The sequence below is a fragment of the Primulina tabacum genome, chromosome 1 (genome assembly GCF_025594145.1).
Source record: "Primulina tabacum isolate GXHZ01 chromosome 1, ASM2559414v2, whole genome shotgun sequence".
Taxonomy (NCBI): Eukaryota; Viridiplantae; Streptophyta; class Magnoliopsida; order Lamiales; family Gesneriaceae; genus Primulina; species Primulina tabacum.
In genome coordinates this window covers 46526550-46551849 of record NC_134550.1, presented here as the reverse complement: position 1 = coordinate 46551849, position 25300 = coordinate 46526550, and the positions used below count along the sequence as shown (strand labels likewise).

Sequence of the window (25300 nt, the reverse complement as noted above, 5' to 3'; positions counted from 1 at the left end):
CTTGCAGAATGGCACCTGGAGGAAGAGGTAGAAAAGGAAAAGAAATAGCGCAAGAATCTGAGGCGCAAAATGTTCGAGGACTTGCAGATATCATTAGAGGTAGACGTGGTCGACCTCGAGGACAAGTCGCTCAAAATGTTGAAGAACCTCCTCGACCTGAAAGACCTGGAGCTAGACAGGTAGCGATAGAGCAAGAAGTGGAACAGCTGACACAGAAAGTTGGAGGAATGCAGTTAATAATTTCTCAGTTTCAAGAATTACGTCCTCCAAAATTCTTTGGCAACGAGAGCGGAGAAAAAACAGCAGGCTGGCTGAAAAGTATAAATCATCTATTTAATTTGTTGGAGTATTCCCAAGATATTAAATTGAAGCTTGCCATCTACCAACTTAAAGACCGAGCACAACTCTGGTGGGAAGCCACAGAGGAAGCAATGAAGGACTCTGATGAAATTATTACTTGGGATGCTTTTCGTGCTCACTTTACCCAAGAATATGCACCACCATCATATTATGCTGCTAAAGAAGAAGAGTTCAATCAGTTGGTGCAGGGCAACACATCAGTGGTGGAATATGCTTCACAGTTTTCTGCTCTTTTGCCCTATGTTCCACATGTTGCTAGGAATGATCAGGCTAAACTATCACGTTTTCTGCACGGGTTGCAGCGGACTGTTCATACTTTGGTAATGACTGGATCGCCTAATACGTATATTCAAGCAGTGGAAAAGGCGAAGAAAATTGAAGCAAGTTTGCTCAGAGGAGACCCACAGCCAGGTCCATCATCTGTTTCTAAGGGATCTGGGAGTAGCATGTCAATGCCAGTGGATTTACCTCCATATCAGCCTGTACAGTCATACCAACAACCCAAACAGCAGAGGTACAAAGTAAAAGGAAAGCAATTCAAGAAGAAGTCTCAATCCAGCTCTTCCAGTTCAGGCAGTGCACGAGGGGGAGGTTCTGTTGGGTCGTCTAGCACTGTGCATTGTGATCAATGTGGTGGTCGACATTTTAGTTCCCAATGTGTAGGAGTTCAGGGGACTTGTCATAATTGTGGTCAGGTTGGACATTATGCCAGGGTATGTCCTAATGCAGGGAGACAGCAGTTCCAGCCACAGCAGCTTGGTCAAGTTCCCCGTGGACCAGTCTTTAGACCATATGCTCCTACTCCATCATTTCAGCAGTCCAGTTACCCACCTCCCAGAGGTCCTATTCAGCAGCCATTTCCAGGGCCACAGCAAGCCCAAGTCCATGCTTTGACTCAGGACCAGGCTCAGGATGCACCAGGAGGAGTGATTGCAGGTATTTGTTATGTTTTTGATTATCCTGCACGCATATTGATAGACACAGTTGCATCTCATTCATTTTTATCTGCTGCATTTGTTGATGAGCATGAGATTGCTACTATTCCTTTGTTGGATACTGTGTCAGTTGCTACTCCTTCCGGTGTATATTTGATGTCCCGTGAGATAGTTTTAAACTGTGTGATTAGATTTGAGGGTAATATTATGATAACAAATCTAATCAAATTAGCCATGACTGATTTTGACTGTATTCTGGGTATGGATGTGTTGACGAATTATCGAGCCACTGTGGATTGTTTCCATGGAGTTGTCAGATTTAGACCATATTATGGCAGCAAATGGAATTTTTATGGTTATGATTCACAGTCTCGAATTCCATTAGTATCTGCAATGGAAATGTTCAGGTTGTTGTCAATCGGCAATGAAGGATTTTTTATCTATGCTCTTGATGCAACACGGGAAGAACGATTGAAAGTTTCAGACATTCCCGTTGTCAAGGATTTTCCAGATGTATTTCCTGATGAGATTCCAGGCTTTCCGCCTCAAAGGGAAATAGATCTTAGCATTGAATTAATGCCAGGGACAAATCCTATTTCTAGAGCACCATATCGTTTAGCTCCAACAGAGTTGAAAGAACTCAAGGAACAGCTACAGGATTTACTGGAGAAAGGCTATATTAGACCCAGTATGTCGCCCTGGGGAGCTCCAATATTGTTTGTAAAGAAGAAAGACGGAACGATGAGAATGTGCGTCGATTATTGGCAGTTAAACCGGGCTACTGTGAAGAATAAGTATCCTTTGCCGCGTATTGACGACTTGTTTGATCAGTTGCAGGGTAGTTCTGTGTATTCCAAGATTGATCTTCGTTCCGGATACCATCAGCTTAGAGTCCGGAGGAAGATGTTCCTAAGACAGCATTTCGGACACGTTATGGACACTATGAATTCCTAGTCGTGCCGTTTGGTTTGACTAATGCTCCAGCGGTTTTTATGGATTTAATGAATCGTGTGTTCCGGGAATTCATAGATAAATTTGTTATCGTCTTTATTGATGACATCTTGATTTATTCCAGATCAAAGAAACAACACGAAGAACATTTGAAATTAGTTCTCCAAACACTCAAAGAAGCGCAATTGTATGCCAAATTTTCTAAGTGTGAGTTTTGGTTGGACAGAGTTTTATTTTTAGGCCATGTTATATCTGCACAAGGAGTATCTGTTGATCCTAGTAAAGTTGAAGCTGTTATCAATTGGCCTAAACCAACCAATGTGTCTGAGATTTGAAGCTTTTTGGGATTAGCTGGGTACTATAGGCGTTTCATTGAATGATTTTCTAGAATAGCTAGGCCTATGACCCAGTTGACACAGAAAGATCGACGTTTTGTATGGACTGCAGAATGTGAGTCTAGTTTTCGGACTTTGAAAGAAAAATTGACCATATCTCCAGTGCTAGCTTTGCCTTCAGGCTCAGGTAGATTTGTTGTCTGTACAGATGCTTCCCTAAATGGACTGGGTTGTGTTTTGATGCAAAATGGACGAGTGATTGCGTATGCATCTCGTCAGTTGAAGCCACATGAGACTCGATATCCAGTTCATGATTTGGAGTTAGCTGCCATTGTGTTTGCATTGAAGATATGGCGTCATTATCTGTACGGAGAACAGTTTGTGATTTATTCTGATCACAAGAGTCTGAAGTATCTTTTCACACAGTCCAACTTGAATATGAGACAGCGTCGATGGTTGGAATTACTTAAGGACTTTGATTGTGAGATTCAGTACCAACCAGGGCGAATGAATCAAGTTGCAGATGCTTTGAGCAGAAAGGTTCAGCCTAAAATGTTGACATCTTTGACTATTTCAAAGGTTCATGAGCATTTGGGAACTTCAGGATGGACTTATCAGTCTAAGAGGGACTACTTTATAGTTTCATCTATACAAGTTGAACCACAGATTGTTTCTAAACTCAAAGCAGCACAGAGACTTGATCCACATGTTCATAGATTGAAAGAATTGACTCAGACAGGTCAATCAGACAAGTTCAGTGTTGCTTCTGATGGATGTCTACGCTATAATGGTAGACTTGTGGTTCCAAATTTGATAGACTTAAAAGAAGCTATACTTCGAGAAGCTCATTGTAGTCGACACAGTGTTCATCCTGGAATCAGAAAGATGTATCATATCTTGAAATCCCATTACTGGTGAGAAAGTATGAAGAAAGAGATTTCTGACTTTGTGGCTAGATGTTTGACGTGCCAACAGGTTAAAGCTGAGAGAATGAGACCTGGTGGTATGTTACATAGTCTTGAAGTGCCACAATGGAATTGGGAGCACATTGCTATGGATTTTGTGACACACCTACCTCGTTCTAATCGTGGTTGTGATGCGATTTGGGTAATTGTTGATAGATTGTCTAAATCAGCCCATTTTATTCCTTATGATCGTACTTGTACTTATAAGAAAATGGCAAAAATGTACATCGATCATGTGGTGAGATTGCATGGTGTGCCTGTAACCATAGTATCAGATCGTGATCCCAGGTTTGCTTCGAAGTTTTGGGGTAGTTTGCAATCAGCATTGGGTTCAAAGTTGGCGATGAGTACTGCATATCACCCACAGACAGATGGTCAGTCTGAGAGGACCATTCAGACACTCGAGGACATGTTGCGAGCAGTCGTGATGGATTTCAGGGGTGGTTGGCAGGAATCATTGTCACTTGTTGAGTTCTCTTACAATAACAACTTCCAAGCAACCATCGGAATGGCACCATTTGAAGCCTTGTACGGTAGAAAATGTAGATCTCCGATATGCTGGGAAGATGTAGGAGAAAGACAGATGTCAATGCCAGAATTTATACAAGAAATGAAAGATAAGGTTGAAATGATTAGAAAAAGAATGAAAGCAGCACAGGATCGTCAAGCCAACTATGCTAATAAAAGGCGTACGCCTTTAGAATTTCAGGTTGGCGATCAGGTTTTCTTGAAAGTATCACCGTTTCGTGGTACTATGAGATTTGGGCGCAAAGGGAAGCTAGCTCCGCGTTATATTGGTGCATATGCGATTGTTGAGAGGATTGGCACTTTGGCTTATCGTTTGGATTTACCACAGAGTTTGTCTGCGATACATGATGTGTTTCATGTATCTATGTTACGAAAGTACGAGCCGGATCCTTCTCATGTCTTGAGGACTGATGAGGTGGAGTTGGATAGTTCCCTTAGCTATGTTGAGCATCCAGTGCAAATTCTTGATCGTAAAGAAAAACAACTTAGGAATAAGACGATTCCACTGGTTATGGTGCAATGGAGTAGACAAGGGAGAGAAGAAGCTACATGGGAATTAAAGGCTAAAATGCGTCAGGAATGGCCTCATTTGTTTGAAAATGTAATAACTTATTCCATGTATTCTGATTTCCCTATGTACTATCAGTGGTAAATGTTTATAAACCACTTTTGTATAAATGTTGTGTATACTAGATTTCGAGGACGAAATCTTCTATTAGTAGGGGAGAATGTGAGAGCCCAGCCCAAATTAAAGCCAAGGCCCAGCCCAAAGTGGAGTAAGTTAAATAATAAGTAAAATAAAAAAAAAATTTCTCGTCACTTTGACCGTCCGTATCTTTGCCGTCGGTGCTCATTTTTCGAAAGTAAGCATAGTTTCGGAATCCTCTCGACGAAAGCTTTCCATTGATACCACTTTTGATAGGAAAAATCGAGATTCTCGAAAACCCGCCACCCTATCTCCGCTGAATCGTCACCGTACGTCGCCGGAGTTCGGAAATTGATTGAGGGCTTTTGTTCTCTGGGTCATAAGCTTTGTTTTGGTATATATATTGAAGTATAATTTATTATTCCAGAAATTGTTTAAGGGTGCTCCATTTTTGGTTAAATTTGATATCAATAAACGTTGAGTTGATTCAAGGTATTGAACAAATTTCAAAATATTTAATAAGGGATTTTTTAATTAATGAGATGAATAAATCGAGTATCAACTAGTTCGATATTTTGCGACGATAAAATAGAAATAATTGATTTTAGGTATTTTAATCGAATATTGAGAATTTAGAAATTTAAAATGCCTAAATTGTTGAAATTGGATTTTTAGTGAATTTAAATGGTTCTGGAATTTTTATATGATGATAAGACCATTTAAATTAATATTCAGGTGATTTGTCTGAGTTGGCATTTACCGGACTTTCTTGAGGATTTAAGATATTTTGTGGTAATTAAAGTTAGTTGAGGTACCCATTAACTGTTTTATTATGACGTCTATATGATGTGAAATGACGTTAAGTACTTTGTAATGAGTTGTGGCGTGCCTTATGTGCTTCTGTGAATACGTGATTGCATTCATGCATTTATTTGAGTTGATACTATTAGTGCATAGCATTTCGAGCCTTGACTTCTTTGATTGCTATTGATATTGATCTATCGAGTTGTTGCGTCATCGATGGAGTGGGTGGGTAGGATTATCACTCCTGATGACTTGCATGAGGACTGAGCGGGTCGCTCCCGTACCCTCGATGCTACGTGCATGGATGAGCGGCGGCATGATATTACGTTGCTGCAGTCCTGGCACGGGTGGCCACTGTTACTGTTGCTGATGCGTTTCATTTGGACTCCGCTTTGGTATCCATTATTTTGTTGTTACCGACATGCATTGCATTGCATTTCATTGTATTTTACTTGATTTTATTTCATGTCAGTTATATTTGTCGTAATATTACTGGTTCATCGTACTGGGGCCCGACCCCTCGTTTCTTTTTATGCTGTGGTTGTTTTTGATGCCATAGCAGGTTATCCAGGAGGATTTGACGCGTCTGGTGGAGCGTCAGGTAGTGGTGCCCAATCGTCGAGTCATGGTTGAGAGTTCCCAGATATATATATACTATATTATGGAGTTATACATTTACCGGGGAGATGCCCCGTGTAGCTGTACTGTTATTTTTACGATGTTTTGTATTGATAGTTGTGTGATCGAGCCTTGCCGGCTCTATATGTGTTTAGTCCTGGCCAGTGTGGCTATATGGTTGTGAATTGATGTTATGACTTTATTTCGAGTATATAAATGTTGTTTGTGTGGTTTGGAAATTTTTGGGATGTCCTACTTACGGGAAGGTCATGTCGAAATTTTTATTGGCCCAAAAGGAAAATTTTTAATCGCTTTCGCTGTTTACATTAATAAATCCTGGTTGTTTTGTCATTAAAGATTAATCAGGAGCACGGGCCCCCATAGTTGGTATCAGAGCCTAACTGGGATATGCTCGAATTAGAGTCTAGGGCACTTGAGTCGACACAAATAATATGATTGTGCATGTGTTTGACTATTAGCTCTTATTTGAATTATTTGGTGTGATTTGCTTGAATTTACATGCGTTAGAACGACTAGCTGATTAGGCATGGTATGTAATTTCGAAATTGCCTATAACTTTCTTTTACATGTTATCTGCCTGTGGATTTAATCCTCGTGTCTTGCAGAATGGCACCTGGAGGAAGAGGTAGAAAAGGAAAAGAAATAGCGCAAGAATCTGAGGCGCAAAATGTTCGAGGACTTGCAGATATCATTAGAGGTAGACGTGGTCGACCTCGAGGACAAGTCGCTCAAAATGTTGAAGAACCTCCTCGACCTGAAAGACCTGGAGCTAGACAGGTAGCGATAGAGCAAGAAGTGGAACAGCTGACACAGAAAGTTGGAGGAATGCAGTTAATAATTTCTCAGTTTCAAGAATTACGTCCTCCAAAATTCTTTGGCAACGAGAGCGGAGAAAAAACAGCAGGCTGGCTGAAAAGTATAAATCATCTATTTAATTTGTTGGAGTATTCCCAAGATATTAAATTGAAGCTTGCCATCTACCAACTTAAAGACCGAGCACAACTCTGGTGGGAAGCCACAGAGGAAGCAATGAAGGACTCTGATGAAATTATTACTTGGGATGCTTTTCGTGCTCACTTTACCCAAGAATATGCACCACCATCATATTATGCTGCTAAAGAAGAAGAGTTCAATCAGTTGGTGCAGGGCAACACATCAGTGGTGGAATATGCTTCACAGTTTTCTGCTCTTTTGCCCTATGTTCCACATGTTGCTAGGAATGATCAGGCTAAACTATCACGTTTTCTGCACGGGTTGCAGCGGACTGTTCATACTTTGGTAATGACTGGATCGCCTAATACGTATATTCAAGCAGTGGAAAAGGCGAAGAAAATTGAAGCAAGTTTGCTCAGAGGAGACCCACAGCCAGGTCCATCATCTGTTTCTAAGGGATCTGGGAGTAGCATGTCAATGCCAGTGGATTTACCTCCATATCAGCCTGTACAGTCATACCAACAACCCAAACAGCAGAGGTACAAAGTAAAAGGAAAGCAATTCAAGAAGAAGTCTCAATCCAGCTCTTCCAGTTCAGGCAGTGCACGAGGGGGAGGTTCTGTTGGGTCGTCTAGCACTGTGCATTGTGATCAATGTGGTGGTCGACATTTTAGTTCCCAATGTGTAGGAGTTCAGGGGACTTGTCATAATTGTGGTCAGGTTGGACATTATGCCAGGGTATGTCCTAATGCAGGGAGACAGCAGTTCCAGCCACAGCAGCTTGGTCAAGTTCCCCGTGGACCAGTCTTTAGACCATATGCTCCTACTCCATCATTTCAGCAGTCCAGTTACCCACCTCCCAGAGGTCCTATTCAGCAGCCATTTCCAGGGCCACAGCAAGCCCAAGTCCATGCTTTGACTCAGGACCAGGCTCAGGATGCACCAGGAGGAGTGATTGCAGGTATTTGTTATGTTTTTGATTATCCTGCACGCATATTGATAGACACAGTTGCATCTCATTCATTTTTATCTGCTGCATTTGTTGATGAGCATGAGATTGCTACTATTCCTTTGTTGGATACTGTGTCAGTTGCTACTCCTTCCGGTGTATATTTGATGTCCCGTGAGATAGTTTTAAACTGTGTGATTAGATTTGAGGGTAATATTATGATAACAAATCTAATCAAATTAGCCATGACTGATTTTGACTGTATTCTGGGTATGGATGTGTTGACGAATTATCGAGCCACTGTGGATTGTTTCCATGGAGTTGTCAGATTTAGACCATATTATGGCAGCAAATGGAATTTTTATGGTTATGATTCACAGTCTCGAATTCCATTAGTATCTGCAATGGAAATGTTCAGGTTGTTGTCAATCGGCAATGAAGGATTTTTTATCTATGCTCTTGATGCAACACGGGAAGAACGATTGAAAGTTTCAGACATTCCCGTTGTCAAGGATTTTCCAGATGTATTTCCTGATGAGATTCCAGGCTTTCCGCCTCAAAGGGAAATAGATCTTAGCATTGAATTAATGCCAGGGACAAATCCTATTTCTAGAGCACCATATCGTTTAGCTCCAACAGAGTTGAAAGAACTCAAGGAACAGCTACAGGATTTACTGGAGAAAGGCTATATTAGACCCAGTATGTCGCCCTGGGGAGCTCCAATATTGTTTGTAAAGAAGAAAGACGGAACGATGAGAATGTGCGTCGATTATTGGCAGTTAAACCGGGCTACTGTGAAGAATAAGTATCCTTTGCCGCGTATTGACGACTTGTTTGATCAGTTGCAGGGTAGTTCTGTGTATTCCAAGATTGATCTTCGTTCCGGATACCATCAGCTTAGAGTCCGAGAGGAAGATGTTCCTAAGACAGCATTTCGGACACGTTATGGACACTATGAATTCCTAGTCGTGCCGTTTGGTTTGACTAATGCTCCAGCGGTTTTTATGGATTTAATGAATCGTGTGTTCCGGGAATTCATAGATAAATTTGTTATCGTCTTTATTGATGACATCTTGATTTATTCCAGATCAAAGAAACAACACGAAGAACATTTGAAATTAGTTCTCCAAACACTCAAAGAAGCGCAATTGTATGCCAAATTTTCTAAGTGTGAGTTTTGGTTGGACAGAGTTTTATTTTTAGGCCATGTTATATCTGCACAAGGAGTATCTGTTGATCCTAGTAAAGTTGAAGCTGTTATCAATTGGCCTAAACCAACCAATGTGTCTGAGATTTGAAGCTTTTTGGGATTAGCTGGGTACTATAGGCGTTTCATTGAATGATTTTCTAGAATAGCTAGGCCTATGACCCAGTTGACACAGAAAGATCGACGTTTTGTATGGACTGCAGAATGTGAGTCTAGTTTTCGGACTTTGAAAGAAAAATTGACCATATCTCCAGTGCTAGCTTTGCCTTCAGGCTCAGGTAGATTTGTTGTCTGTACAGATGCTTCCCTAAATGGACTGGGTTGTGTTTTGATGCAAAATGGACGAGTGATTGCGTATGCATCTCGTCAGTTGAAGCCACATGAGACTCGATATCCAGTTCATGATTTGGAGTTAGCTGCCATTGTGTTTGCATTGAAGATATGGCGTCATTATCTGTACGGAGAACAGTTTGTGATTTATTCTGATCACAAGAGTCTGAAGTATCTTTTCACACAGTCCAACTTGAATATGAGACAGCGTCGATGGTTGGAATTACTTAAGGACTTTGATTGTGAGATTCAGTACCAACCAGGGCGAATGAATCAAGTTGCAGATGCTTTGAGCAGAAAGGTTCAGCCTAAAATGTTGACATCTTTGACTATTTCAAAGGTTCATGAGCATTTGGGAACTTCAGGATGGACTTATCAGTCTAAGAGGGACTACTTTATAGTTTCATCTATACAAGTTGAACCACAGATTGTTTCTAAACTCAAAGCAGCACAGAGACTTGATCCACATGTTCATAGATTGAAAGAATTGACTCAGACAGGTCAATCAGACAAGTTCAGTGTTGCTTCTGATGGATGTCTACGCTATAATGGTAGACTTGTGGTTCCAAATTTGATAGACTTAAAAGAAGCTATACTTCGAGAAGCTCATTGTAGTCGACACAGTGTTCATCCTGGAATCAGAAAGATGTATCATATCTTGAAATCCCATTACTGGTGAGAAAGTATGAAGAAAGAGATTTCTGACTTTGTGGCTAGATGTTTGACGTGCCAACAGGTTAAAGCTGAGAGAATGAGACCTGGTGGTATGTTACATAGTCTTGAAGTGCCACAATGGAATTGGGAGCACATTGCTATGGATTTTGTGACACACCTACCTCGTTCTAATCGTGGTTGTGATGCGATTTGGGTAATTGTTGATAGATTGTCTAAATCAGCCCATTTTATTCCTTATGATCGTACTTGTACTTATAAGAAAATGGCAAAAATGTACATCGATCATGTGGTGAGATTGCATGGTGTGCCTGTAACCATAGTATCAGATCGTGATCCCAGGTTTGCTTCGAAGTTTTGGGGTAGTTTGCAATCAGCATTGGGTTCAAAGTTGGCGATGAGTACTGCATATCACCCACAGACAGATGGTCAGTCTGAGAGGACCATTCAGACACTCGAGGACATGTTGCGAGCAGTCGTGATGGATTTCAGGGGTGGTTGGCAGGAATCATTGTCACTTGTTGAGTTCTCTTACAATAACAACTTCCAAGCAACCATCGGAATGGCACCATTTGAAGCCTTGTACGGTAGAAAATGTAGATCTCCGATATGCTGGGAAGATGTAGGAGAAAGACAGATGTCAATGCCAGAATTTATACAAGAAATGAAAGATAAGGTTGAAATGATTAGAAAAAGAATGAAAGCAGCACAGGATCGTCAAGCCAACTATGCTAATAAAAGGCGTACGCCTTTAGAATTTCAGGTTGGCGATCAGGTTTTCTTGAAAGTATCACCGTTTCGTGGTACTATGAGATTTGGGCGCAAAGGGAAGCTAGCTCCGCGTTATATTGGTGCATATGCGATTGTTGAGAGGATTGGCACTTTGGCTTATCGTTTGGATTTACCACAGAGTTTGTCTGCGATACATGATGTGTTTCATGTATCTATGTTACGAAAGTACGAGCCGGATCCTTCTCATGTCTTGAGGACTGATGAGGTGGAGTTGGATAGTTCCCTTAGCTATGTTGAGCATCCAGTGCAAATTCTTGATCGTAAAGAAAAACAACTTAGGAATAAGACGATTCCACTGGTTATGGTGCAATGGAGTAGACAAGGGAGAGAAGAAGCTACATGGGAATTAAAGGCTAAAATGCGTCAGGAATGGCCTCATTTGTTTGAAAATGTAATAACTTATTCCATGTATTTTGATTTCCCTATGTACTATCAGTGGTAAATGTTTATAAACCACTTTTGTATAAATGTTGTGTATACTAGATTTCGAGGACGAAATCTTCTATTAGTAGGGGAGAATGTGAGAGCCCAGCCCAAATTAAAGCCAAGGCCCAGCCCAAAGTGGAGTAAGTTAAATAATAAGTAAAATAAAAAAAAAAAATTCTCGTCACTTTGACCGTCCGTATCTTTGCCGTCGGTGCTCATTTTTCGAAAGTAAGCATAGTTTTGAAATCCTCTCGACGAAAGCTTTCCGTTGATACCACTTTTGATAGGAAAAATCGAGATTCTCGAAAACCCGCCACCCTATCTCTGCTGAATCGTCACCGTACGTCGCCGGAGTTCGGAAATTGATTGAGGGCTTTTGTTCTCTGGGTCATAAGCTTTGTTTTGGTATATATATTGAAGTATAATTTATTAATCCAGAAATTGTTTAAGGGTGCTCCATTTTTGGTTAAATTTGATATCAATAAACGTTGAGTTGATTCAAGGTATTGAACAAATTTCAAAATATTTAATAAGGGATTTTTTAATTAATGAGATGAATAAATCGAGTATCAACTAGTTCGATATTTTGCGACGATAAAATAGAAATAATTGATTTTAGGTATTTTAGTCGAATATTGAGAATTTAGAAATTTAAAATGCCTAAATTGTTGAAATTGGATTTTTAGTGAATTTAAATGGTTCTGGAATTTTTATATGATGATAAGACCATTTAAATTAATATTCAGGTGATTTGTCTGAGTTGGCATTTACCGGACTTTCTTGAGGATTTAAGATATTTTGTGGTAATTAAAGTTAGTTGAGGTACGCATTAACTGTTTTATTATGACGTCTATATGATGTGAAATGACGTTAAGTACTTTGTAATGAGTTGTGGCGTGCCTTATGTGCTTCTGTGAATACGTGATTGCATTCATGCATTTATTTGAGTTGATACTATTAGTGCATAGCATTTCGAGCCTTGACTCCTTTGATTGCTATTGATATTGATCTATCGAGTTGTTGCGTCATCGATGGAGTGGGTGGGTAGGATTAGCACTCCTGATGACTTGCATGAGGACTGAGCGGGTCGCTCCCGTACCCTCGATGCTACGTGCATGGATGAGCGGCGGCATGATATTACGTTGCTGCAGTCCTGGCACGGGTGGCCACTGTTACTGTTGCTAATGCGTTTCGTTTGGACTCCGCTTTGGTATCAATTATTTTGTTGTTACCGACACGCATTGCATTGCATTTCATTGTATTTTACTTGATTTTATTTCATGTCAGTTATATTTGTCGTAATATTACTGGTTCGTCGTACTGGGGCCCGACCCCTCGTTTCTTTTTATGCTGTGGTTGTTTTTGATGCCATAGCAGGTTATCCAGGAGGATTTGACGCGTCTGGTGGAGCGTCAGGTATTGGTGCCCAATCGTCGAGTCATGGTTGAGAGTTTCCAGATATATATATACTATATTATGGAGTTATACATTTACCGGGGAGATGCCCCGTGTAGCTGTACTGTTATTTTTACGATGTTTTGTATTGATAGTTGTGTGATCGAGCCTTGCCAGCTCTATATGTGTTTAGTTCTGGTCAGTGCGGCTATAGGGTTGTGAATTGATGTTATGACTTTATTTCGAGTATATAAATATTGTTTGTGTGGTTTGGAAATTTTTGGGATGTTCTACTTACGGGAAGGTCATGTCGAAATTTCTATTGGCCCAAAAGGAAAATTTTTAATCGCTTTCGCTGTTTACATTAATAAATCCTGGTTGTTTTGTCATTAAAGATTAATCAGGAGCACGGGCCCCCACAGATGGTGTCCTTGATGATTATGAAGATCGAAGACATGTAAATATTGGAGGCTAATGTAATAGTTGCATTTGCATCCCTTGCATTTCCCTAGGATTGGACCTAGGCCCGTGTTTAGCTCACACGGGTCATTAGTATTGGGGCAATTGATCATCCTTGTTTTGTTTACTGTTTATAATATATGCATGATATGTTATAAATAATGAGTATGTGCGTTATTATTATGATAATAACAAAGTTGCATGAATCCGGCAAAAATACGATCAAACATGGCGAGCTTTTGAATAAAATTAATGATGAGACCTTTCAAAATTAAAAACCCTCATTTTGAATAAGATTCAAAATTAATATCAAGCCCGAAAATGAGAATTATAAAGTTGTTTATAATTTCCATGTCTTCCATCGACAATGGGTGCATGATGAACGCTACCCGTGCTCGGGGCTCGGCTCATATTATTGGAGGAGCCCTGGGTGCCGGAAAGCTGTGACATCCATTGACATGGTGATGTGAACTACGTGGAACTCCCATGATTTCGGCTCATATTATTGAGGGAACTCATGGCGACCGTCCATTAAGGTTCAACATCGATGGGTAAGGCTTGACACGCAAAGATGAACAACATCATATTATTGAGTCCTAATCAAACGTGAGACAAAAGTTTACGTAGAGGATTGCATGGAGATGCAATTGGAAACTACCTTTTAGGAATTGTGATTGGCTGATATTATTCGGGATCATAATTCGCTAATTGGATCTTGCGTACCTATTGAGGAAATGAGTTTTCCGTTTTCACTAGAGGGTAGTGAAAGATGTCAAAATAGTGAGAGTAAAAATTTATGAAGTAAAAGTCCATACTTCATATCTTACTAAATATTTTAAAATAGTTATTAACATTTATCTGTTTTACATTTCAATACTTTTTGACAATGTCTTTGATTCGCAATCCGCTATCTGTAATACTCGACAAACACGTATTAACCGGACCTAATTACCTCAATTGGCTAAGAAATCTAAAAATCGTCTTGAATTCGGAAAGGATAGCGTATACACTTACTAAGTCGCCCCCTGTTGAGGCTCCAACTGACTGCACTCCTGAGGAATTGCAGACTTACAAGGAATGGTGTGACCATGACTTGAAAGTCAAGTGTTATATGCAGGCTTCTATGAAAGATGAGAAGTCGGTTCTTTATGTGGGCTTTTCATCTGGTACGAGGACTGGTCCACCTGGGAAGGGAAAGAAGCGTTCTTTCCAACGCCCCAAGAAGAACGAGCCCTTGAAGAGGCAAGCTCGGAATCCCGTTGTGGCAGCCACACCAGTAAAGGCTGACAAGACTGCTGATATTTATCATCACTGCAAAAAGCCTGGACATTGGAGGCGTAACTGTAGAGAATATCTTGCCCAGAAGAGTTCTGGAAACGGTATGTTCTATATTGAAGTAAACATTTCAATTAACTCTACTTCTTGGGTATTGGATACCGGCTGTAGCTCACATCTCTGTAATGATTTACAGATGATGGGAAGAAGTAGGAGACTTAGGGAAGGTGAGACCTTCTTGAGGTTGGGCAATGGAGCAAGAGTTGTTGCCAAGGCCGTGGGAAATGTTTACCTATTGTTGAACAATGATTTTAAGTTGATTTTGAGAGATGTTTTGTTTGTACCAGATTTGGTGAAAAACATTATTTCCATTTCTATGCTTGATAAAGATGGATTTTCTTGTTTATTTAGCAAAGGTGTTTGCAACATTTACAAGAATGAATGTTTAGTTGGTACTGGAGAACTTGAAAACGATCTCTACACCATAAAATTGAAAGATATTCCACTAAACAATGTCCAAGTAATAACAACAACAAACAAGCGAAAACAAGATACTCTAAATTTGGCACAATTGTGGCATGCTCGATTAGGACATATTTCCCTAAGAAGGATGAACAAATTAGTGGGAGTGGGCATATTTGATATGTCTGATATTAATGCTCAAATGACTTGTGAATACTGTCTAAAAGGAAAGATGACCAAAATTCCCTTAAAGGCCTTGTGGAGCGAGCCAAAGGGTTATTGGATTTGATCCATACCGATGTGTGCGGTCCACTTAGCATCACCACTAAGCATGGACATGCCTACTTCATCACCTTTACCGATGACTTTTCGAGGTATGGGTATGTGTATTTGATGAAATACAAGTCTGAAGCCTTCGAAAGGTTCAAAGAATTCAGAAGTGAAGTAGAGAAACAGTTGGGACGAAGCATCAAGACACTTCGATCGGATCGAGGTGGTGAGTACTTGAGTGCCGAGTTCCAAGAGTATCTTAGGGAGAATGGGATTCTGTCGCAGTGGACTCCGCCTGCTACACCACAGTTGAATGGTGTTTCAGAGTGTCGTAACCGGACTTTGATGGACATGGTTCGATCTATGATGGGGTTCACGGAGTTGCCGCCATCTTTTTGGGGATATGCGCTTGAGACAGCGGCACTGTTGTTGAACAATGTCCATTCAAAGGCAGTTGATGAGACACCATATGAGATATGGATGGGTAAGCCTCTCAAATATTCTTATCTTAGAATATGGGGGTGCCCTGCTTATGTGAAGCAGGTAGTGGGAGATAAATTGGATAGTCGATCCATTTTATGTTACTTTGTGGGATATCCAAGGAATTCAGTTGGATATTATTTCTATCATCCCCAAGAAACAAAGGTGTTTGTTTCTAGGAATGCAACCTTTTTGGAAAAGGATTTTCTATTGGATAGAAAATGGGAGATGATAGAACTCGAAGAGGTTCGAGAGACACCCACAATTGAAGAACCCACACCCGAGGAGCCAAGAGAGGAGATACAAGCTCCTAGAAGATCCGAGAGAGTCTCGAGACCACCTATGAGGTATGGTCTGCTTCTTGAAGAGGACCATGATGAGCCTAACCATGGATGTGATCCAAGGACCTTCAAGGAGGCGTTATCTGATGCCGATTCATCCAAGTGGCTTGAAGCAATGGAATCTGAGATGAATTCCATGCATTCGAACCAAGTGTGGAATCTCGTGGATCCACCTGAGGGAATTGTTCCCATAGGGTGTAAATGGATTTACAAGAGGAAACTTGGGGCGGATGGGAAGATATTGACCTTCAAGGCGCGATGGGTGGCAAAAGGATATACTCAAAGACAAGGAGTTGACTTTGAGGAAACCTTTTCTCCAGTTACAATGTTTAAGTCCATAAGGATATTGCTAGCCATAGCTGCATGGTATGACTATGAGATATGGCAGATGGATGTCAAGACAGCCTTTCTTAATGGGGATATTAATGAAGAGATTTACATGTCTCAACCTGAAGAGTTTACATCTGTCGGAAGTGAGCATTTGGTATGCAAACTTCAGAGCTCTATTTATGGTCTAAAGCAAGCATCAAGGAGTTGGAACCTTAGATTCGATAGTACAATCAAAAATTTTGGTTTTACTAAGAATCCTGAGGAACCCTGTGTGTATAAGAAGGTCAGTGGGAGTGCTGTGACATTCCTGGTGCTTTATGTTGATGACATTCTACTCATTGGGAATGATGTAGGAATGTTGCAATCAACTAAGATATGGTTAGCGAGTAAGTTCTCGATGCAGGACTTGGGTGAAGCATCTCTTGTATTGGGAATACAGATCTATAGAGATAGATCAAGAAGATTGCTTGGTCTCACCCAGTCCACATACATTGATACCATCGTGAAGCGGTTCTCGATGGATGAGTCCAAGAGAGGACATATACCAATGTGTCATGATGTGTCCCTATCCAGATCTATGTCTCCCAAGACTGATGCAGAGATAGCGGCGATGACACGCATTCCGTATGCATCTGCGATTGGTAGCATCATGTATGGGATGATATCTACACGTCCTGACGTGGCTTTCGCACTAAGTGTAGTGAGTAGATATCAATCGAACCCTGGTCTTCCACATTGGAAAGCTGTGAAAGACATCCTCAAGTATTTGAGAAGGACCAATAAATTGTTCTTGGTCTATGGGGGTGGAGAACTGAATTTGGAAGGCTATACCGACTCTAGCTTCCAAAGCGATATCGATGACTCGAAGTCAACCTCTGGGTTTATATTCATGCTCAATGGTGCTGCTGTCTCTTGGAAGAGTTCCAAACAAGACAGTACAGCGGATGGGTAGTTGGCTCTAGTGCAAGTGGGAGATTTTTAGAGTAGGTGCCCGTCGAGCCAAGTGTTGGCCGATGGTTCATGTTTAAACTCTATGTATAAACAATATTTATTTTAATAATATTTGAAATTATTGTTTTGGCACATCTTTATCTGTATACCCATGCTAGTTGCATAGATAAAGTCCTTGAATATACAAATAGTAGAAAGAATATGAGATGCTCATATGATGAGTATCATGAAACTCATATTTGGAATACTGTATTTTCTAAACAGTTCCTAGTCGATTCAGCCGCCGCTAAGAAGGATATAGGCCGCTCGAGTTTGAGACTAGTATCTGCGATGTGAGTACCATGTTTCATTGGTAGGGGACATTGTGATGTCCGAGCATGCAGATAGGTGCTCCTGGTAGAGTGCACTGAACAACCCTCCATAAAGGACTTTCCAAGTGGTTCTCACTTATCAAGTGGAAACGTCCTAGTTTATGGTTGTACACCATTAGTCCTTATGTCCCGGGACAACATTGAGACTCTATATGCTAGCATTGCACTTTGACTTGTTTACCGACTCTCATGGGGTCATCAGGTGGCAAGGTTGGGTGTTTTGTCGAAACATATAGGAGTCGATGCATTGTAGTCGGGGATTCACCGCTTACCTTCGGGTATGGATATCCTATGTGATCTCATGTATATGTAGTATGAAATCTCTGATCAGAGTATGATGGTAATTATGAAAGGGGTTTCATAGATTACACCATCGATGCAACTACGACATGACACATAGAATCGATTCATTGACTACTCTCGATATACCAATGGTTGTCGAATCGGTCGGGATATATGAGTTGAAGGGACCGTACTGTACGCTAACCATAATTGAATGGTTCTTGCAGGCACTATCATTTGATACCTAGGGAATCATGTAAGCGATGCTGCTAGGCGTTTAACATGATTGGTTGGATACTATCAGACTTGAGTTCCAACGTTCTTATTATCAAGGAGTTGATAAGTAAGAATGGAGCAATTGGGTATGCTCGTATAAGGACATGTTTAGTCCGAATCTCATGCTGATCTGCACAGCAAAACCAGAACTTTTTCAAACAATCATATCCGTCATGATTTTGAAAAGAAATCGACTCCAGTCCACCTTATACCCAGAATTGATGGCAATCATCACTTGAACTTTTTCTTTGGTCAGTCGATCAAACATTCCGGCTTTCACCAGCAGTGCTTTTGTGACAATGTCAGCGAGCACTTGAAATTCCATTTTAAAAGCTTCTTAAAACAGGATAGAGAAAGTTCCTCTCCAGAAGCTTAGAAATTGAGTAGGGCAATAGACATTTTCTCCTTAGAAATGCCAGAAAGTTCAGAGAAACCAGAACAAGGCAGAAAGAAAGTAGATCCCAATAATGCACCGTCAATGGAAATAGATGCGTTCCCTTGAGAATAGATGATTTTTCCTTCTTGTACAGTTGCCTTGGCATAGAAATCCAAAAGAGCAGTTTTGTAGATCACGGCAGGTGCTTCCAAAAATTTTCTGAGTCCGGATTTCTCAATAGCTTGAAACATCTTGACAAGATGTTCATCCTTGATAGTTAGGACAGAAGCAAAGTTAACTTGATAAGCGTTCAAAGTGTAAGCTCCGGCCATTTTTGTAAACAAGATAAATTTGAATTAAGATATGTAAGAGAAATGTGAGCAAGAGAAATCAGTAGCTGATAGGCAAAAGTCTGGAAGCGTAAAAGTGAAAAGAAATGAAAGAGGCCGTTAATATTAAAAAATGTACAGCCGTCAGTGAAACATAAGGACACCTATCAATATGTTTGCGGTTGAGTATTTGAAAAGTTAAACAGAGGATGTCAGAGAGACTAATGATTTTAGAACTTTGAAAGGTAATAAAAAGAGTGGGCTGTCCAATTGGTTACTGAAAATATCCAGAAGAGGGTTTGTCGTTTTATGATAATATCTACTAGAAGTCATAAGGTGCTGAAATATTTCCAGCACTTGGATATAAAACCAGTAGACATATTGTTTTATCGAAAAGACAATCACCCTTTCTGCTTCTGACAAAGCACGAAAATAAGTCTGAAAACGATTATGTTCCCCTTAATTAATGCAACTAATAAATGTGAAGATACGATATCTGAGAGAATGACAGATGATTCTTGGTATTTGTGTATGTGGATGGATGTCTCTTTGGCTTCCAGAGACTCTATATAAGTGCCTGCAATTTCACAAACTAAGTCATTTATACTTTTATCAAATCAAATCAAATGGGTAGAACAAGTAAACTCTCGGAGTCTTCTCCGGAGTCTGAATCAGCAGAGGAGATCCAGAGGCAATTTCCAGCGTCTCGTAATAAGATGTTTGAAGACATCCTTTTTCAAGATATGAAGACTTGGAATAAAATCCTCAGTTTATAATATGAACAATCAGTTAGATTGTTCGAAATTATTAGGACTAGGCTGTGGAATCACCTTTTCCACAACCACAATCATTCGAAGAGAGGGGTTTCCAGCAGTCCTTAGTTAGGTTCCTGCTGAAGTACTTTGCACTGAAGTACTTTGCACTGAAGTACTTTGCACTGAAGTACTTCATTTTGCTGATATCAACAAATGTAGTAGATAAACATATTGTAACGCATCTGTTCTTATGAATGAAAAGCTCATTTTGTCATGTCTTTGTTTATCTACTGCTTTTATTGAAATGTAAATGTAAATAAGGGATAAGAAAAACTCAGTCTGAATAAATCAGAAGACATTTCGGTTGACTTGCGATTCTTCAACTTATTCAATATTAAATGTGACATGTCTATAAGATAACAACAAGCGGTAAGTAACACCAATTCGATATGTCTGATTTAAGAAATTTCAGTAGTTACACGATGTTGTATCCTTATTCTTCTGCAAATAAATCAATGTTAGTCAAATAAAAAATAAACTGATAATCTTTAACAGGATGATAACACCAATATAATCAAGTTAAATCAGTTAAACCGAGTATATTTCGAAAATAAGTGCACTTATTCTCAGGTAGAGGTTTTGTAAGGATGTCTGCTGCCTGTAAATCAGTAGAAACGTATTCCAGACAAATGTCCTTCTTCTGCACATGATCTCTAATAAAATGATGTCTGATGTCAATGGGCTTTGTTCTGGAATAAAGTACTGGATTTTGCGTGATTGCAATAACATTGGTATTGTCACAGAAGATAGGTGATTCAGAGGCTTTAACTCCATAGTCTTTGAGTTGTTGTTGCATCCACAGTATTTGAGAACAGCAGCTTCCAGCAGCAAGGTATTCTGCTTCTACAGTAGATGTATCTATGGAAGTCTGCTTTTTACTAAACCAGGAGATCAGCCTATCACCAAAGAATTGACAAAAACCACTTGTGCTTTTCATGTATAGTTTGCAACCTGCATAATCAGTATCTGAATATCCAATAAGATTAAAAGAAGAATCATTGGGATACCATAAGCCAACATTTTGAGTTCCCTTTAAATACTTCAGTATACGTTTCGCAGCAATATAATGAGATTGCTTGGGGTTAGATTGAAATCTTGCACAAATGCAAACAGCAAATAAAATATCAGGTCTACTGGCAGTAAGATACAATAGTGAGCCAATAAGACCACGATATTGAGTTACCTCTACTGGAATTCCACTTTCATCCTTATCAAGCTTGGTAGATGAGCTCATTGGAGTGGAAGCAGCAGAGAATGCTTCCATACCAAACTTTTTCAGTAGCTTCTTGGTATACTTAGCTTGATTTATGAAAATTCTAGTATCAAGTTGTTTAATCTGAAGTCCTAGGAAGAATGTTAATTCTCCCATCATACTCATTTCGAATTGTTTCTGCATCAATTTGACAAACTTTGCACACAGTTTGGGGTTAGTTGACCCAAAGATAATGTCATCAACATAAATCTGCACTAATAGAATGTGCTTATTCTTGATTAAAGTGAATAAAGTCTTGTCTACTGGCCAATTGTAAAATCATGATTGACAAGGAATTGTGAGAGGGTGTCATACCACGCTCTAGGTGTCTGTTTTAAACCATACAGAGCTTTGTGTAATTTGAATACATGATGTGGTGAGAAATGATCAATAAAACCTGGAGGTTGTTCGACGTAGACCTCTTCTTGTAGTAGACCATTTAGGAATGCACTCTTCACATCAATTTGATAAACTTTGAAATTCTTAAAATCAGCAAATACTAAAAATATTATGATATCTTCAAGCCTTGCTACTGGTGCATAGGTTTCATCATAATCTATTCCTTCTTCTTGTCTGAAACCTTGGGCCACCAGTCTTGCTTTATTTCTGATCACAGTGCCTTCTTCATTTAGCTTGTTTCTAAATACCCATCGGGTTCCAATTAGATCTTGGTGAGATGGTCTAGGTACTAGAAACCAAACTTCATTCCTTTTAAATTGATTCAATTCTTCATGCATGGCTTCGATCCAGCTAGGATCCAAAAGAGCTTCTTCAATTTTCTTTGGTTCATCCTGAGATATGAAAGCAGCATGCATATATTCATTAATCATTTGCCTTCTGGTTCTCAAAGGAGCTGCTGGATTTCCAATAACCAAGGATGGAGGATGTGATTTTCTCCAGATGAAAGGGTTTAAAGAAATTTCTTCCTGGTTTGATGTATTCGAAATAGGTTTAGCCAAAGCAGTAGCCGGTTCTGGAATGTTCACTTCTGGTAAATCTTGTGTCTGAACAACTGGTTCTACCAGAGGAATGTCTGGTTTTGGATTTTGGACATCATTGATTTTTGGTTCTGCATCGTCTTCACTATCCAGTTCCAGATGAATCATGTCTAATCTGTTACTCAAATTAGACATATTAGAAATTTCAGGAGCACTACTGTCTTCATCGAAGACAACATTAACAGATTCTTCAACATTGAGAGTTCTATTATTGAAGATTCTGAAAGCTTTGCTTACTGCAGAATATCCAAGAAAAAGTACAGCATCTAATTTTTAATCAAATGCAGTCAAATATTTTTTACCATTATTGTGCACAAAGCATTTGCAACCAAATACATGAAAGTAAGATACACTAGGCTTACTCCCTTTTCATATTTCATCTGGAGTCTGATTGTGCCTCTTTTTTATCATGGTTCTGTTTTGTGTATAGCATGCGGTGTTGATTGCTTCTGCCCAGAAGCGCTGAGAGATGTCTGCATCTGCTAGCATTGTTCTAGCAGCTTCCTTAAAAGTTCTGTTTCTTCTTTCAGCTACTCCATTTTGTTGAGGTGTTCTGGCAGCTGAATATTCATGATAAATACCCTGTTCATCTAAATACAACTCAAGAATATTGTTAGTAAACTCAGTACCCAGATCACTTCTGATTTTAATTATGGAAATTGATATTTCATTTTGAATCTTTTTCAGAAGCTTGATCAGGAGGCTACTGGTTTGATCTTTTCCAGTAAGAAATATGACACACGTAAATCTAGAAAAGTCATCAACAACAACAAGTGTATACTTCATTCCCCCTAAGCTCATGATAGGGATTGAACCAAAAAAGTCCATATGCAATAATTCCAAACAACTTGAAGTTGATTTACTACCTTTGTTCTTGAAGTTAGATCTCACCTGCTTGCCAAGTTGACATGCAGAACAAATATGATTCTTAACAAAGTTAATATCAGGTAAACCATCAACTAAATTCTGCTTCTTGAGATTGTTGATTGAATTGAAATTCAGGTGATTCAATCTCTTGTGCCATAGCCAATGTTTATCACTAAGAGAGGCAACTAAACATGTAGGAACATTAATGAGATCTGTATTCCAAGAAACTTTGTATGTGTTGCCTTCTCTTTTTCCAGTTAATACAATAGATTCATCAGCATTTTTAACTGTGCATGTGTGCTTCTGAAAATCCACAGAATAACCATTATCACACAGTTGACTAATGCTAATCAAGTTGTAACAAAGATTCTCAACCAGGAGTACATCATTAATATTTATGTTATCATGGATAACCTTACCCTTACCCACGATTTTACTTTTTGAGTTGTCCCCAAAAGTTATCTTTGGTCCAGCACAACTCATTACTTCTGAAAGTAGATTCATTTGTCTAGTCATATGTCTGGAACAGCCACTGTCCAGGTACCATGTAGAATTGCTGATGTTGGTTTTCTTCTTCTGTTTCTGCAAACACAAATTTTAGTATCTGATACCCATATCTATTTGGGTCCAAGCTTTATCAGTCCTTTAGGGACCCACATTTGTACAATTCTTGGTGACCTTGTACTTCGGGTATCCAAAGAGGTGTGTGCAACAGAAGGCATGTTATTTCTAACACTATGCATCTTAGAATGTTGTTCTTCCCTTCTATTTGTGTTGTCTGGCATGTATCTCTTCTGAACAGGTCTAGAATTATAGTACTGGTAGTTTTTAACCTTCATAGAGGGTTGTCCTCCTGTGTTGAATCCTCTACTGGATTCAGAACTCTGGTGAACTCTCTCCTTAGGTTCAACATAACCCAGACCATAATGCTTCCTTATGTTCATCTGATTTACATTCCTTTCAACTCGAACAGTTGGTACTTCTGGTTCATATACCACACCGGATTTAACAAAACGAATGTATTTCTTGCTTGTATCCAGTTCTGGTTTGGTACTGGTTTCAGAAGTGCTTTCATTATTGTTGAATCCGAGACCACTTCTGTCTCAGGATTGCTTCTGCAATTCTTGCATCTTTTCCAATGAAGCAGACGACTTATTCCATGCATTTACCAGAACAGACAGCTTATGATTTTCAGATCTCATTGTCTGGTAATCTGCATTTACTCTTTCATTCTCAGTTCTCAACTTACTCATCTCAACTTTTAAATCATTGCAGCTGTTCTCTTGTAAACAAGTGAACTTACTGACTTGATCCTTTAAGTTTAGATTTTCAATCTTAACTTCCTCGAATGATTGAAAAAGTCTCGAGTACTCTCCCACCATGTCATGCAGTGCTTTAATTAAATCAGTTCGTGTAAATTCGTCAGAGTCAAAGTCTAGTACCTCTCCAGATGTCGAGGTTGGTTCGATATCCGCCATAAGACATTTGATCTCTTCTGCATCACTTTCGCTAGAATGACTTTCTGAGTCAGATGACTCAGTACTAGAATCCGCCCATTTAGACTTGCTTTCCTCAGCAATCATCGCTTTTCAGTCTCTTCTGAATTTCTTGTCATTCCTCTTGTATTCCTTATTCTTCTGGTCATCTTTCTTGGGCTTTAGACAATCAGCAATAAAGTGACCAATCTTTTCACAGTTAAAACACGCCATGTCACCAGGTGATGAATCCTTCTTGAAGTTTCGATTAGGGCTTTGGTAGGCTCGGTGATTCTTTTTCATGAATCTGGAGAACTTTTTCACAAAGAGAGACATAGCATCATTGCTGATCTTTTCAGAAGTGCTCTCAATAATGGAAGAAGGTGAAGCTAGTGGAACAGCTGTAGCAGCAGCAGCAACAGTAGCAACACTAGCAGTAGTAGCAGTAAGAGCCTTGGTTGGTAGATTTGTGGAGGGCTCTTCTCCGCTTCTCACTTCTAGCTCGAACTCATAGGCTTTCAAGTCAGCAAACAAGTCATGTAACTCCAACTTGTTTAAATCTTTAGAGACTCTCATGGCCATTGTTTTAACGTCCCATTCCCTGGACATAGCTCTCATTACTTTGAGTGCTATTTCCCTGTTGCCATATTCTTTCCCAAGGGCTGTCAGTTCATTAACCAGGCTGCTGAACCGTTCATCAAACTCATTTAGAGTTTCTCTTGCTTTCATTTTCAGATTTTCAAATATCTGCATTGCTACAGACAGTTTATTTTCCTTTACTGCTCATTTCCTTCACATATTTGAATGAGTTTTTCCCAAATTTC

General features: G+C 39.6%; 1 protein-coding gene across 1 annotated transcript; it reads left to right on the top strand.

Annotated features, from left to right (window-relative positions):
* The first annotated feature begins 8 nt into the window (after positions 1-8).
* Positions 9-6327, top strand: LOC142510548 (uncharacterized). Its single transcript, XM_075619617.1, has 2 exons — positions 9-1296; positions 6087-6327. The coding sequence occupies exons 1-2, from the start codon at positions 9-11 to the stop codon at positions 6155-6157; spliced, it is 1359 nt and encodes a 452-aa protein (XP_075475732.1). The 3' UTR covers positions 6158-6327.
* Positions 6328-25300: the final 18973 nt, after the last annotated feature.

Excerpts from the sequence above, each read along its gene's own strand:
- LOC142510548 (XM_075619617.1), top strand. The coding sequence starts at position 9 with ATGGCACCTGGAGGAAGAGGTAGAAAAGGAAAAGAAATAGCGCAAGAA. Across the intron at positions 1,297-6,086 it reads ACCAGGAGGAGTGATTGCAG|GTTATCCAGGAGGATTTGAC; the intron begins GTATTTGTTATG and ends ATGCCATAGCAG.